Raw genomic sequence first — 16,903 nt, 5'->3', positions numbered from 1 at the left:
ACCTGAAACACTAATTTGAAAGAATATGTGCCCCTATATTCAATGCGTTGTTATTTACAATAGTCAAGATTTGGAAGCAGCCCAAGTGTTCATCAGTAGATGAGTGGATAAAAAAAGCTATGGTATATTTACACAAGGGAATACTATTTGGCCATAAAAAAGGAAGGAAATCTTACCTTTTGTGACAGCATTGATGGACCTGGAGAGTATTATGCTAAGTGAAATAAGCCAGTCAGAGAAAGACAAATACCATATGATCTCACTTATATGTGTAATCTAATGAACAAAATAAATAAACTAAATAGAAACATTCATAGAGAACAGACTGGCAACTGTCAGAAGGGAGGGGGGTTGCAGGGCTGGATGAAAACAGTGGATTAAGCAAAAAAGAAACTCATAGACACAGACAACAGTATGGTGATTACAGAGAGAAACGTGGGGTGCAGTGGTGATGGAAGGAGACTTGACTTGGGTTGTTGAACACACAATACAATATACAGATGATGTATTAGAGGGTTGTATACCTGAAACTTATATAATTTTATTAACCAATGTCTCCCCAATAAATTTAATTAAAACTTTTAAAATTTTCTTCAGTTTTGCTTTCTTTTCTTTTCTTCTAGGTATGCCATGAGACTAAAGACCCACTCAGGCCCCAATGCCACACCAGAGGATAAACAACTGGCTGCGTTATGGTGAGTGCATCATATCGGCTTAAAACAGCCTGCCCCGCCTGTGTATGGCCATTGGTAAACCAGGTGCTGAAAGGCATCATGTTTTTCTAGTGCCTCTGACATGCAAAACCAAACACAAGTCCAATGGTGGCCAGGGAGAGCCCACCCATAGCTTGCTGCTATGCCAGCCATGAGGTGCCTACTCAGATATTGAAAATCAACAGGTCCGTTAAGCAAGGATAACTTTTCCTCTGTGTGTGTGTGAGTGTGTGTGTGTGTGTGTGTGTGTGAGAGTGTGTGTGTGTTAAAAGCAGGTAGGTTTGTGTTTTAATGATTTCAATGTGAATTGTGCCAAATGTAATTTCTCTTGTGTTTAACATTTTAGTTGCAATCAAAGTAATTCATCTATCTCTTTACACATGGGATTAGTCTGAGTGAATGAAGATGACGCATTCAAGTCCTCAACACATTAAACTGAGGAGTGGCTCATTACACTTAGATAATAAAAGCTTTCCTTGTAAAATGTTAACCAATATTAATAGGTTTTTATATCTATAACGATTACACTAATAATGAATATGTGATTATAATAGTAATTTCCCTGTGACATCTTCTCAGTACACCTCATCCCACGCCCCCAAATCACAAGATACCTCTCTCTTTGTTCCTTCTGTGTCAGGGATCCAAAATGTTTGCCCCCAAAGGTTTACTTCCCTGATCTGCGGTAGACAATTGAGCTTCAAAAATAAATAAATAAATAACAGCAACATACACAAAAAAAGAGGGCCTCACGTAGTTTAGCATCATCACATCATCTGGAGTTTGATGTGCTAAGAGGAGACCCTTACATTGTATTTGGTATGTTGGTAATCTCCCAGGTCAACACCACACACCTGGGTTAGCCAATAATTATGAGTGGAAAGCACCAAGCAAAAGAGGGTATGTCTCAGGAAATGCTTTCTGCACTCTTTTAAAACTTTAAATTTCATATTAGGGTTAATAAATTAATGATGATTAATAATTGGCATTATATAAGGTTACTAATATGTAAATAATAAACTATGTGAAATAAAATGTTAACTATTCTCAGCATAGTTTTTATTGTTTATAAAAGCACGTATCTGTTCCTTTATTTGAACTCATTGTAATTGAGTAAAATAGTTTAAAGGTAAAGGAGTAAGAGAAGGTGGATGGTAATTCTTTCAGCGACACCCCTGGTGCGGGAAGTCCAGGGTGCCAGAGGGAAATCAGTGAGGTCACTCTGCCCTGAAACCCGTATGCAGTGAAAGCTGTGAGCTGCAGCTTCCTCTCTCCTCCATGGAGAGACACTGTCCTCTAGTGGTGGCAGAAGAAATGGCCAGCCCCGTACCCCAACAAAGCAATAAAGCTATTCTTAAACGATCTGATGGCAAATGCATTTATGGAGTAACCCCTTGAAATTTTGAAGTATACCTTCTGAACAAAAGGAAGATCAGACACTTACAGACATGTATGTATGTATATTGTATATACAATCAGGATATAAATATTGAGTGCTTGAAATAAGATTTTTGAGCCCTAGCCAGTTTGGCTCAGTGGATAGGACCAAAGGGTCCCGGGTTCAACTCCAGTCAAGGACACATATCTTGGTTCCAGGCCACCACCCCCCACCCCCGACGCCCCCGGGCCCTGGTCAGGGCTCATGCAGGAGGCAAACAATCAACGTGTTTCTTTCACATCAGTGTTCCTCTCTGTCTTTCCCTCTCTCTTCTGCTCTCCCTAAAAATCAGTGGGAAAATATCCTCAGGTGAGGATTAACAAAACAAAAAAGAGAAGATTTTTGAAAAGTCTTGTTTGCACAGGACACACTCGTGCTTGCAGGCTTATCTCTCTTCTTCCCTGCAGTTACCGATGCCTGGCTCTCCTGTACTGGCGGATGTTTCGACTCAAAAGGGATCATGCTGTCAAGTATTCAAAAGCACTTATCGACTATTTCAAGGTACTGTCTGGCTATCGGGGGACATTATTCCCTGAATTTAGTTGTCTTCCTACCAGAGACATTTTGAGGACAGAATCCATTGCTTTGAGGAGAATACAGGAGCCTTCTGACGCCTACACTGACCCGTTTATGACATGTTCGTGGTGCACAGGGCTGAGCATGGCCTTGAGAGCCCCTGCCTGGAGCCTGGACATTCCGATGGCCTCAAGGGAAAGGAGATTGAGTTACCACTTCAGTGTCGTAGGAAGTGCATCTTGGTATTTCGCACAGATTCCTTATGTGCACCTAGAGCAGGGGTGGGCAAACTTTTTGACTCGAGGGCCACAATGGGTTCTTAAACTGGACCGGAGGGCCGGAACAAAAGCAAGGATGGAGTGTTTGTGTGAACTAATATAAATTCAAAGTAAAGGAGCGGAGGGGAGAGCAAGAGAACTGGATAGAACAGCCGGATCCGGCCCGCAGGCCATAGTTTGCCCAAGGCTGACCTAGAGCTTCCTTTTGGAAGTAACTACTTAGAACATCTTAGCTAATTCCAGTAGCTACTTTAATTATTGAAAATGGTGTTATTTTAAATGGTAAGAAATGGCTTGTTGGAACTCAGAGGCACTAGGACAATAGCAATATGTAAACACAAAGATAGAACTTTTATCTATCTCAGCAAATGAAATCATTTTCACTGGGAAAATAAAACAAAAACACTTTCCCTCGTGTATTTTTGTGATGTAGACTTGAAGTAATAATTAATTTGAGATTTGGGGCCTCTTTACTGTCTGTCTGTCTATAGAAACCAGAAATTACACCACCTCTACCTCCACCAACCCGTGCACCACCATCATTTTAGACCCTTTATCCCCAACCCCACTTAGAGATTATCTCTGGTGACCAGGCTGAGTTGGGGTCCATGGGCTGTATGCTGCATGCCACCTCCTTCCTGGTTGTGCCTGAAGAGTAACCAGGTGCTAAGCCAAGAAGGAAACAGTCTTGGCTAACATTAAGCCTTTCCCTTTATTTTGGGCATCTATGGTCAAGATAAGTCATTTTTAAAAGGTTAGAATCTAAGAGCTAATACTAACGAGAGTTATTACAGTCAAGAAAAATGCTTCACTGAGAAGGAACCTGAACTCTGTAGGCCATAGCGGTTACACAGAACTTGAAGGAATGCAAGAAGTTCTTACTGTACATATATAGTCCTGAGCGTGTGCGCAATGCAGAGAGGACACACTTAAAAGCAGTTTCCCCTCCAGGAGTTCCCGGTAGTCACCCTTAATCAAAGGCTTTTTAAATGCTCCTTAAAGTTCCACGATTATGGACCTTCAGGTAACACTGATAAATTGTCCGTAACGACTATGCTTTATCGGTACAAAGCTGTCTGAACAGAGGACTTTGTTCCCTCGTGTTTTAACAGTCACAGGGCCTGGTGGTCGTAGAAGAGGCCTGAAGGCAATTGCACAGTTGCCAGATGCAAGGCCATTTCTACCATCTTGATAGCACCCCCACTAGAGTCTAAAACTCAGTCACCACTTCATAAAGTTCTTTTTAGCCAAGAGAAATGCTTTGCAACCAGGCCAAGGCTGTTTTCTTGTCTCCGGAAGAAAAATTCACATCAGCATTGTAGAGACTTCTTAACCCTTAACAGACCATGGACGGAGGGAACCTCACACCAGCGTATAGAGACCTCTTCCCTCTAACAGGCCATGGACGGAGGGAACCTCACACCAGCGTATAGAGACCTCTTCCCTCTAACAGGCCATGGACGGAGGTCCCAGAGGCATCGTTGGCTCTCAGAGAGGGTCTGTCTGTACATTTAGGAACTTCCCTCACCAAAGGCAGAACTTCTTGTAAATGCCAAGTGCAACCAACTGGCTCAGGAAACATATCCTCCCCAGTCAGGATATTCAGAAAATCAGAATTTTTGAACACCTTACCTGTCAAGGAAATATATTTTAATCTGTTCTTTTAGAAACATTCAAGAGGAACTTTCTTTAAGAGAAATACTTTTAAGCCTCATAAGTTAAAATAATACAATTTGATGTCTCATATTTCCAGGCATTAAATGTATGCCAACAGTTCCTGCAGACATGCCCTACATTTCAACATGAGGTGTTCTCATAGGGGACGGGAGGTCGGCTCTTTTTTCCTTTTCAGAAAAATTAAGCTAGTTTAAGGTGAAAAAATTAAACTGGCTCAGGATTCAGCAGACCCTCTGGATTATGATTCAATTTGATACATGGCATTTGGTGCATGAAATCCCAGGCTCCAGGAGAAGCTCTTTGCTTTAGCCCATTGTGGAACCCAGCCGGCCAGGCAACTGTCCCCACTGGGTTTCAGAGAGGGAGCCAGCAAACTAGGATTTGTGATTTCCCAGATTTATTTCTGGGAATCTGCATTTTATCTGCAGTGTCAGCCATTACTCCTCTCAGCCATCACCTGAGAGCATGTTATTATTAGCTCTGTAAACCTACACAGATGGCTCACTGTCAATATTTCTCTTTTCCTGCAGAATTCATCTAAAGCTGCCCAAGCCCCGTCTCCATGGGGGGCCGGTGGAAAGTAAGTTCATTTTTCCAAAGTAAAGGCAATAAACGAGGCACTGCCTGATGCTGGGCAGTGTGGTGCTTTGCTTATGGTGCCCTGAGGCTGCCCCGCCTCACCGGGAACCAGCCTCTCCACCTTGCTTTTCTTGCTCTCCTCTTCCAGGAGCACTGGAACCCCATCCCCCATGTCCCCCAACCCCTCCCCCACCAGCTCCTTGGGATCTCAGGGGAGCCTCTCCAATACCAGCGCCCTGTCCCCTTCGACCATCATCAGCATCCCACAGCGCATCCACCAGATGGCAGCCAATCACGTCAGCATCACCAACAGCATTCTCCACAGCTACGACTACTGGGAGATGGCAGACAACCTGGCCAAGGAAAACCGAGGTGTGTGCCTTTGGGGTGTGTGTGCATGGCTCGACCACAGCTCAGGGAGACAGCCTGACCTTGGGCATCACCACACAGTTGTCATCATTTACGGAAGAAGAAATCCTAGAAGCTGTCACCTACTGCGTGAAACTTTCCGACCTCTCCCCTCACTCTGGCCTTAACCCACTTTTGTCTTCACTGTGGAAGGTTACACATCCTATATAATGAAAGGCTAATATGCAAATTGTCCCCTTGACCTGGAGTTCGACCAGGGGGTGGGTCCAGCCAGCCAACCACCCACAGCACCTCCCCCAGATGGCCCTGCCCCCGATCAGGGTCGGCCCTGAACAGGGCAGGCCAGCCAGACTCCCCCCTTCCCCCGCCCCCGTACATGAATTCATGCACTGGGCCTCTAGTAGAGATGATAAAGACACAAGTAATGTGCAAAGATACAGATCTGTAGATACAAATATGGATGTGCACACACATGTTCTTTTCCCTGCTGACAGTGAGCTCCTTGAAGGTAGACTCTGTTTTATCCAGCTTTGTATTCCTAAGACCTGCACCGAGCCCAGAACACAGTAGAGGTATGAAACATTGAATGAATGAATTAATGAGTGTGAATGTTATTGGCTTTTTAAGTGATAGCTGCTTATAACCAAAAAGAAAGTGTTTACATGAAGCAAAAAGTTCCACTTTTTAAATTTTTTTACTGATTATAAACGGAGTGCATGTTTATTGTGTCTAAATTTATAAAGTACAGAAAACTGTTGTAGAGGGAAAAAAGCTTTTTATATCATCAGTAATCGTACCACCAAGGAATAATTACTGTTAACATTCTACTGAAGTTTCTTCTAGTCTCCTCCAAATATGTGTGATTTTTACCAAAATAAGGTCATAATATATCTACAGTGTTATGTCCTGTTTGGGTTTTTGTTGTTGTTTAATAGTATATCAGGAATTTTCTCATGTTTCTAACTAGTTCAAAAACACCCTTTATGCTGGTTCTATAATGTTGTCAGAACAGTGGTTATATAATCACAAAGTATGACTTATTAGGCCATCCCCCTGTTGTTGGACACTTAGGTTACTTGCAATTTTTTCCACTATTACAAATAAGATTATGATAAATAGTTTTGCATAAGTCCTTTTCCATATTTTTTATTATTTTCATAGGACGGAGTTATAGAAGTAGAATTTTGGGGTCAACAGGTATACATTCTTTTAAGGTCTATATTGTTATATATCTTGGTATGTATATTATTAATTTTTCTCCCAAATGATTATACCAATTTACTAGTTGGGTGAAAGTGCAAATCCGAGATCACTTTCCAGTCATTGAATGCACATTTGGTACCATGACAGCATAAAGCCTCTAAGGACAAGACCGGGATGTCCACAATGCGATGAGGAAGTTACAGCATGGATAGGCAGTGGGGCCTGAGTTCACGAAACTGATGAGAAAGCCAGGTAGCGCGTGACGTGCAGCCCAGAGGTGCTGACCCTGAAAATCCACTGGGAAGCCGGCATGGAACAGGGTTTTGAAAAGCAAATAGTAGTTGAGTAGCAGAGATGGAGTGGGGAGGGTGTCCCAAGTAGACAACGCAGAAGGACAAATGTATAAAAATGTATGTGGCCAGTTTGGGACACCCTGAGCAGGCCAGGCTCTTGCACTGCCAGCGGCCTACTAGACAGCTCCTCCGTGAGGGCCCAGTGGCACATGTCTAACGGGAAGTCAGTATTGTGTTTCTGACCAGCTCCCCTCCTGGTTCTGCTCTGATCCCTGCATGGCTACCTTCCCAACCACCTGGACTTGGCGTCCCCCTCCCCCCTCCCTGGCCTCCCAGCAGACCCTCATTCAGCATGTATGCATACGAGCACCTTTGAAAACTTCTCCCAGGGTCTTCATTTGAAGGAGTGCTGTTCGGTGATCCAGCTACGATGGCCTAGCAGCCCTGTGCATGTATTTGTCTCTCCCGGCCACTCAGCTGTGGTCTCTTGGTACACTCCCTATCTACCCTGCTGCACCTAGCACAGGGCCTTGGCACATAATACATGTTTAATGAAAGGACCAGCCCAGAGAAAGTCCAAGGACTGGGAGCTGTTTCAGAACTGCCTCTGATTTGCTGCCTGGAGCCTGGAGCCTCCTCCATGGTACTCGTGTCAGTGCAGCACACGCCACAACTGGGTCTACGGGGAGGGTGACGGAGCTACAGCCCACGTCCAGGGTGGGAAGCATTACTGCTCCAGGAGAATGTCCTGAGGAAGTCAGGGATTTTTTGCTGTTAGGCTAAGTCCAGGAGGGGTGGGAGGACATCCGGCCCGCAGGCCCTGTAAGGCCCGCAAAATCATTTGGTCTGGCCCTGCCAAGGCATTAGGGGTGAGTTTATTAAATGCAGCAGACTGATTTTTAAGTTGATAATTTTGTGTGGCCAGAGAATGATGGTATAAATATCCAAATGGCCCTTGGCAGAAACAAGGTTCCCCACCCCGGGGCTAAGTAAATGTTATTCACTTGAATTAGAAATTGCCCACAGAGTGACTATTTGGATAAAAGTCTGAGTTCTGTACCTTTGTGTTGCATTCTGTTCAGTGGAATGCTGAAGTTGCATGATGGACAGAGAAAGCTTGTCTATCTAGGGACCACGAGTGGAGTTGCTCCTTAAGTCATGTGGGTCCCAGGGTCGCACACGTGGCAAGTGTGGCACTCTAACCACTTTGTCTGTCCCCTAGAATTCTTCAACGACCTGGATCTGCTCATGGGGCCAGTCACCCTGCACAGCAGCATGGAGCACCTGGTCCAGTACTCCCAGCAGGGCCTGCACTGGCTGCGGAACAGCGCCCACCTGCCGTAGGGACCGCGCCCTGCAGCCGCACTGTGCTCCCACCTCCGTGGACGGCTCAATGTTTCTGGACACTGTGCTACTGACATTCCCAGCCACAGCGTTTATCAAAATCCAGTGAATATTTTCTCAGCATTGAACAGTGGTCTTTCCCAGGGCATGTGTGCCTGTATGTGTGGGTGTAGAAGCAGCAGCTTGTGTGTGTAAGATGCACAGCTCTTAAAACATATTTTCTTTTTCTAGTTTCCATAATCCCAGGCTAGACAAAGTGGTCGGAGGTTTCTGATTAGAGAAAATACACTTACACACATACACACACAATTACACACACACACACACACACACACACACACACACTTTCTACTTCAAAGCTAAACCATGACTTTTTAGAACATTCAACCAAAATCTTGTGGTGAGTTCACCAGGTGCCGCGCAGCACACCAACAGCCTGACTGCCAGTGAAGATGACCTAGTCCTTACTTGGTTGATGACTTTCAGTGTTGATATACTATCCCCACTTATCCTTTGGTTGTACGTGTTCATGGGTAATTGAATAGTGAAAGTCAGTCATGTTTTGCTGGATGTTTACTAGGTTGCATGTTACCAAATGCCCTGCCTTTCCTTTACTACTCGCCCCTCCATCCAACTTTATCATCAGCTAAATGCGTGGTAAGCAAATGGACCAACTGCCCTGCCCCCAACGTGGTCTGGACGCGGCGCCCATGTTCGGTGAGAACTCGGTGCCTTTGGAAGCGAGCCCGCCAGAACCAAGGCAGCGACGGCTGCGTTTGGGAGCCCAGTCAGGAACTGGAATCTCCTGCACCTGCAACAAGCCCACCCAGCACAGGTGTCTCTTCTCCCTGCCTCTGTGGTACGTGGCTGGAGAGCCTGGTGGCACTTGTCAGTCTTTTAAAGGTGGCATTTTTAAGCCTTTTCTTTCCACGATAGCTTTCTTACAAACGTCTTGGCCAAATCAGGACGTTATCCAGATTGCCCCTTCACTGGGAGTCTGTGTGTTGTTCATCGGGCTGAGAGCCTCGTGCTTTCCTGAAGATGTCTGATGCTCTCACACCTCGTGCAGCATGTGCCACGTTAATACATTTTGAATGGGGGCACGTGTTGGGCTCTGGTTAGCTGGTTGCTTTCCGCGCAAGGTGCGTTCTTCCTGCCTCAGTCGTGGTGCTGTTTGGGGTAGCAACCCCAGAACGTCACGCTCATGTCCTCTGTGCCGGGTATGTTTACGTCTTGCTCTCAACTCTTTTCTTTTTTTAATTAAGTTTACATTTTAGTTTTTTGACACTTGTTTACATTTTTTGTCTGAAACTTGTTTATTTTATAGTCCCCTGTCATGCCCTAGATTTAGTCTTCTTATTAAATATATTTGGATATAAAATTATTGCTTAAAAAGAAAAACTTTGGGAAAAAAAAGGGATGTACTTTGCCATACTTTAAAAACAAAACAATGTCTCTGAGGCCTCTCACTTGACCATATTGCACTAGACTGGTCTGAGAAAGACGGCAGTGCGGTTTACGAACCCCGCCCCCTTTCTCCAGGGGGAGGTGGCGCCCAGCATTTATAACAGATACGCATGTGCTCTCGCCGGCAGTCGGTTGGTTCGGTTTCAATGTTGACATTCCTGTAAGCCTGATAGATAGTGGAAATAAGATTCCTGTAATTCCCTAGCTCTCAGCACTCTTTTAAAACTGCACAAATGATGGATCTGTGCTCATGGTGACCCGAAATTAACTTAAAAAGAGCAAGTGAAGGAAGGGCTTATGAAATTGGCATTTGGCGTTGGCCTTCAAGCATCTGCACCGATGAATTTGTTTTACTTTTATCCAGCCCAGGGGTTTGTCACACCCTCTTGCTAGTCCTTGTGGGTGGAGTTCATAATCCCATTCATGTTGGAAATTTCAGTCTAACTTAAGAAATTGTGAACTGATATGTGGGGTTTTTTTGTTGTTGTTTATTTGTTTGTTTGGAGGACTGAGGCTTAGTTCTGCTTGCTCTTGCTGAATTCCGCTGAAATGTTCAAACTCTCACATAAGGGATGACCCTCAGGTGCGTCCCCAGGTGCTCTGCTGGCCTCGTCCATCTTAAAGCTGCAGGCCTGTGCGGTATCCACGTGGTGTGCTACCCTTGAAGCCCCATCTAAACACACAGGCGCTCTAGCATTTTACCAGTGCTTCGAAGACCATGTTTCCCAACAAAACCTGTCATTGTGGGGGTGGCCTTTCGTTTCATCGTGGAGCACAATAGGGCAGTGTGTGTTAGCTTGGACGAGATGATTATGGTAAGGAGCCAACTTCTTATTGTTGCATGTGAAAGTCATTCATAACTGTTCCTTTTATTTAGTTTTGTTCAAAGTAGAAATACATTTCTTGCATTTTCTGATTATAAAAGCAATACGTGCTTCAGTGTAAAAATTCAGACAACACGGAAACGTAGAAAGTAGTAAGCCCCACCCCAATCTCCCCCCACCCCCGCCCGTCCCCCAAGACAACCACTGCTCACAGCTTCATGTCTGTCCTTCTGGAGACTCTCCTGTTTCAACATGTGCTGTCCATTATCAGTCTTTCTGTTCAGAGACATATTTCCTTAGCAGTTCAACACAAGTCAACTGACCTACCTTTCGTGACCTGAACAGATGCCACCCTTTATCACAATGTTATCAAATGCATTCCTGATCACCATGTGGGATTTGTGACTGCTCTACACAGATCAGACTTATGTGCAGAGTTGTGCCTGGAAAGAGAGGTTTGATTAAAACATATTTCTGGAAACTTTCCAATTACAAATGGAAACTTGGACCCACTATCTAAAGAGGAATATACTGGAAAAATAATCTGAAGAGCTGACAAATTGTGTACTAGATTGAACGCATAGAACGCAATGCAATGAGAGTTCCTGCACTAAACTTACCCCAGTGTGTGCAACACTGATGCGTGTATTATATAACAGTGATGTGTACATTTCTGACATCCCATGCATATGATACACAGTTTGTATAAATGCATACATTTAAAAATATATATGTACAATACAGCTACCATGAGACTGTAGTACGCCTGAAGGGTATGACTAGTGCCTAACATTGAGTGTAAGTCACTGCGTGTTCGCATCACCTTGGAAGTACAGTCATTGTTATAAAATTAATCAGTGCAACCAACATTATTTATGAATCACATCTTTGAAACTGTGCAGTAGTATATACATATATATTTTTAAACAACATTTTTCACAGTTTTCCAGAGTTACTGTTGAAATCTGTATCACCAAAAAAAAAAAAAAAAAAAAAAAGGCAAGATTTTTTTAATGATGTAGACACTCTTCAGACCCAGTAATCTGTGTGTGATTTCCTGTTTGTAGATACCCAAGAGACTTTAGCAGTCACCAGCCTTAATGCATGTACAGGATATTATTGTGACTTAATTTATCTGCAGTTTTTAATCCATGTGAAATTGGAATTTATAAACTGACTTGGATTAAATATGTCTGCCTTTCTAAGGTTGCAAATGTTACATTAAATGACTTATGTTGTAAATGAGAGAAATTGAGTTGTATGTAAAAAACACCCACCAGTTTCTGTGACTATTTTTACAAGAAAACATTAGACTCAGAATATGTTCAAGTAAGTATTCTGGTCCCTAGATCATAATCTCCATAGAAGCGACCTTGTTTCGTGAGTTTGTTTTTTTTGTTTTTTGTTTTTGTTTTTGTTTTTGTTTTCAGAGAGGAAGGGAGAGGGAGAGAGAAACATCAGTGAGGAAAGAGAATCATTGATTGGCTGCCTCCTGCACACCCCCTACTGGGCATCGAGCCCACATGGGACCCTTCAGTCCTCAGGCCAATGCTCTATCCACTGAGCCAAACCAGCTAGAGTTCCTGAGGTTTTTTTTAACAGCTCCCACAGGTTATCCATACTCGGTCTAATTTTTTTTTTTTTTTTTTTTTGAGCAAAAAAAAGGTATGTTTTTCTTCATTATACCTGCACGTTGCTACTTGTCTTTCCCAGCCCACACTCAAGCCTGCACACACATGTGGGAGAACACACCCACATGTTTCAGGAAACACTGATGAGGAGTTGACTTTGATGACTGCATGGACACCTCCAGCCAGCGCCCCAAGACCCTGTCCTACTCAACATTCCTTCATGGGCAAGTTCATTCCCTGCCTTGTGTTCCAGGATTTTCCAGCTCAAACCAGCATGATGAAATAATGTCTGCAATATCTGGATGAGTAGAATAAAAGACTTCTGAATTAGCAAAGATGAAAATATTAGACCAGTGTCCTGCCATGGTCTGTCCCCCTGTGCAGGAGGCTTTTTTGTTCACCTCATTTTTACTCTCTCCCTCCTTTTTCAATCCCCGCTTCCCCAAACTAAACTAAACAAAGAGGCAGAAGCAGTAACAAACACACACCGATGACTTCACCTCACCCAGCCCACATCCTTAGATTCCTGTACGCCTTGTCCTGAAGCAGAACCCTCGCTCGATCACCATGGAGACCGCCTCATTCCCACGCCAGCCAGGACAGGCACTGGGCTATGCTTCCTCCAGAACCACCAACTCGCTACTCCCTCACACCCCACAGTCTTTCTAGAACTATCTTTCTCTTAATGCGGTTTTGCCCGCTGCTCACCTAAAGCCTGTTCCTATGAGAATCCTATTTTTTTAAAGTAACACCTTTTTATGAAACGTGGATCAACTGAAGTCTTGAAAGACTCTTCTTTAATGAAAGGAAAAGAGAAAAAAACAACTACATGAACTGCATTCCCAACTATTTGGAACCAGAGTTTTTTCTCGTTTTCAGTCTCAATATTACAGCTTCCTGCCAAGCCGCACAAGGAATGTTCAGATGTGAGATTTGTGTTCTTTCTGTCCAAACCGAATTACTCTGCATTTGTCACCAGAGAGGCCCATTTGTTTCTTGGCATGAGGAAAACCATAAAACTGTTCTCAAACTAATTCCACCTGACCACAGTTTGGGCTTGCATTATTTAATTGCCACTCTGAGGCAGCAGAGGTAAATGTTGGGTCGGTTGCAAGGGGTTTAAATCCACAGCTCTTACAGTAATGGGAGCCAGGGGAGTAAATCCCCATGCGTTTCTCTGAAAATCCTCTTACAGCTTGTTTTAAACACACTGATCTCAAGGTACTAATAAGTCAACACAAGAATTAGCATTTGTCTTTAAGCATCAAGAAGCAACGAAGAGCCCGGCCGGTGTAGCTCTGTGGTTGAGCATCAACCTGTGAACTTGAGGTCACAGTTCCATTCCCGGTCAGGGCACATGCCCAGGTGTGGGCTCAATCCCCAGTGTGGGGCGTGCAGGAGGCGGCCGATCAATGATTCTCTCTCATCATTAATATCTCTCTCTCTCTCTCTCCCCCCACCCCCCTTCATCTCTGAAATCAATAAATATGTATATATGCATATATATATTTAAAAAAAGAAAAAGAAGAAGCAACAATGAGGCCCAAAAGCTGAATCAAGGACTCTTGTAAGCTAACCTAGGAAAAGCTCATCAGAGAATATGTCTGGCCTATCATGATGTAAGATAAAATAAAATCAGTGTTTAGGGTTTTCACACAGTGCTATTTGATTACAAAAATAATTACAATATTTTAGTTTCCATATTGTTTTCCACCCTGTTTAGTTTTCATCAGACAAAACTGATTTTCCCCCAAGAATGTACCATCTCTTTATTTCTGATTCCCAAATGAGCAAAGAAGAAGGACCTAGCCCTGAGGAGCGTGTCGCCTGACTAACAGCGTCCTGCCGCAGCAGCTGGAGCTTGGTGGCTTTGAGGGAATGTTCTTTGAGTCTCCTTCCTTTCCATCACCCTCCAGCAGGACTGACTACAGAGTCTAAGGAATGGCCATGTCGTCCAGAGGTCCCTAAGTCTGGGGATAGAACTCGTGCTAGTGATGGGCACTTTGTAGCATCGCCAGCTGTCTCTGAGGCCTGTCTGGTGAAACAACAATATTAACACTTTCCTTGGAGTAAATTGCAAACTGATTAGTAATCGCCTGAAGTTCCCCAGGCTCCAACTCAACCCAAAATGTCCTTCTCTGTGAGCTGGATTGATTTTTTGTGTGTCTTTGGGGGTTTTATTCCTTCTAAATTCTATTAGATTTAATATCTTGACTTTTTAAAAGAATAGTTATTAGTCCTGGCAGGTTTGGCTCAGTTGGTTGGGCACCATCCTGTACAGGGAAAAGTTGCCCGTCCAATTCCCAGTCAGGGCACGTGCCTGGGTTGGGGGCTCAAGTATGTCCCTCAATTTCTCCCATTATGAAATGACATGAATGCTTTCTTGTAAATAAATGCTCCTTTCTTTTCTCAAGGAAACATCCACCACAGAAATCTAGGCTCCCAGCACCTCTCCTGGGTTACGGTTTCACTCTCCTCCAGTCTATTCTGGACTTTAATCCTGATCAATATTGGTAAAATATGGCTTTCCTTACCCCACCAGCCTATCACAGACCTACAACCCTTCTCCAGTGCCCAGCACATCTCAGCTCAGGCCTCCAGTAATCTCACCCCGCTGCCATTTACTCACCAAGGCCTCCAACCACAGGGGTTGTCTCCTCACTGTCTTGTTCCCATGTCATCCCAGTCTCAGAAGCTCTGCTCACACTTTTTCTCCTTTCTGGAATATTCTCCTCTCTGCTCCTTCACTGAGTGCTACTATGAGCCAAATATCACCCATCCCTCAGATTTTACTGCCATGAGGCCTTCTTGGTTACTTTGGTCCATTTTGGGGGTGGGGGGGTATGCAGAAGGCAGCCGATCAATGTTTTGTTTTCCTAATGGTGTTTCTCTCTCTCTCTTCCTCTCTCTCTAAAAGTCAATTTTTAAAATCCTTTAAAATAAAAATAAAATAGAGGAACAGTTATTAGAGGCAGTGGGGCTTTAAGGAAACAAAGATTGAACATTAGAACTTGTTGATGTTGGGGACGAGAAGTCAGGAAAACAATGGGGCTGCCGAGCACTGCCTTCCTTTGCCTGCTCACCTGACCCTTGAAGGAAACTCCTTTCCACACTTCAGTTTCCTCTCTGTGAAGTGTAGCTCAGACTTCCTCACCAAGAGAGTGAGCATCACATTGGGCAGCATCTCGAGATCCCTGTGTCACCCTCAGCAGGAGTCAAGCATCTGTCAGGACAGCAGCAGAAATGCACTGCATCTGCAGGCACCAGTGTGCAGAGGTGCGTGATGGGAGCTCGCCTCATCTCAGTCCTGACTCGGTTCTGGAGGCCCCAGGGGGTGACGGCAGGTAGTCACAGGCCCCTCATGGGACAAGAGGGTGACAGGGAGCTCCCCAGCCTTTGTTGTTACCACCTTGAGTCTATCCTGCCTGTAGGCAGAGATCTAATGAACCAATGGGGGTCTGTCCTGGCCAGGAGCAGCAGAGCTGCCAAGAATGAGTGGTGCAATCTCACATCCCCTTTCCTATCCAGGCCTGGCCTTCAGCAACCGGGGCACCTAATGGAAGCGGAAGAAGGACCATGGGGTCCAGGCTTCCAAAGTGTGCATCTGCCGTGACAAAACAATGTGCCTATTGAATAGCAGGCTTCCTATCTCAGCCAGCAACCTCGCCTCCTGTGCTCATTGTTTTGCTTTGGACGCTGGGAGGCTGGGTTCTCCTCGCATGGGTCTTGTGCCTCTGGTGGTGTTGGTGGTGGTGGTGGTGGTGGTGGTGGTGGTGGTGGTGGTGGTGGTTGGTGGTGGTGGTTGGTAGTGGTGTTGGTGGTGGTGGTGGTGGTGGTTGGTGGTGGTGGTGGTTGTGTTGGTGATGGTGGTGGTGGTGGTTAGTGGTGGTGGTGGTTGTTGGTGATGGTGGTGGTGGAGGTGGTGGTAGTGATGGTGATGGTGGTGGTGGTGGTTGTGGTGGTGATGGTGGTGGTGGTGGTTAGTGGTGGTGGTGGTTGTTGGTGATTGGTGGTGGTGATGGTGGTGGTGGTGGTGGTGGTGGTGGTGGTGGTGGTGGTGATGGTTGGTGGTGGTGGAGGTGGTGGTAGTGATGGTGGTGGTGGGTGGTGGTTGGTGGTGGTGGTGGTGGGTGGTGATGGTGGTGGTGGTGGTGGTGGTTGGTGATGGTGGTGGTGGTGGTGGTTGGTGGTGGTGGTGGTGATTGAGGCCGGGGAGTGGAGGACAGCTCCTCTGGAGAGTGGTCCCTGAGAAAGGAGAACTGTCATGAAGGATGTGGGTACGTCATGGGCTTCAGGAAAGAGGAAACCTCTCTGGGGAAAATGGTTGGATCTTTCTCTAGTGGGTTAGGTGATTGCCTCAACATGATCTCTTGATTATAGGTTAAACCTTAGTCTGTCCAAGGAGAGAGAAAAATCAACATAATAACTTAGTGATTTTTGTGATGCCCAACTAGAGACTGAACATTCCAGCCCCAACATTGGGACAAAGACTAGAAATTTGGCCAGTGATCTCAGTGTTTCGTACCACTGAGGTCAAGGCCCTGAAAGGTGGATTGAAGTGTTTAGCTTTT

General features: G+C 44.9%; 1 protein-coding gene across 7 annotated transcripts in view; it reads left to right on the top strand.

Annotated features, from left to right (window-relative positions):
- Window positions 1–11,676, top strand: part of AFF3 (ALF transcription elongation factor 3) — a 559,583-nt gene extending 547,907 nt beyond the window's left edge. For all 7 annotated transcript variants that reach the window (XM_080683054.1, XM_080683052.1, XM_080683058.1 and 4 more), the window contains 5 exons: window positions 624–695; window positions 2,559–2,652; window positions 5,153–5,202; window positions 5,350–5,573; window positions 8,289–11,676. In XM_080683054.1, the coding sequence (XP_080539180.1) occupies window positions 624–695; window positions 2,559–2,652; window positions 5,153–5,202; window positions 5,350–5,573; window positions 8,289–8,410 (562 nt within the window). In that variant the 3' untranslated portion in view covers window positions 8,411–11,676. The remainder of the gene's footprint in view (window positions 1–623; window positions 696–2,558; window positions 2,653–5,152; window positions 5,203–5,349; window positions 5,574–8,288) is intronic.
- The last annotated feature ends 5,227 nt before the right edge of the window (window positions 11,677–16,903 follow it).

The sequence above is a fragment of the Plecotus auritus genome (assembly GCF_963455305.1).
Source record: "Plecotus auritus genome assembly, chromosome: 8".
NCBI lineage: Eukaryota > Metazoa > Chordata > Mammalia > Chiroptera > Vespertilionidae > Plecotus > Plecotus auritus.
Note: the sequence above shows the minus strand (reverse complement) of the source record. Positions and strands in the feature narration are given on the sequence as shown.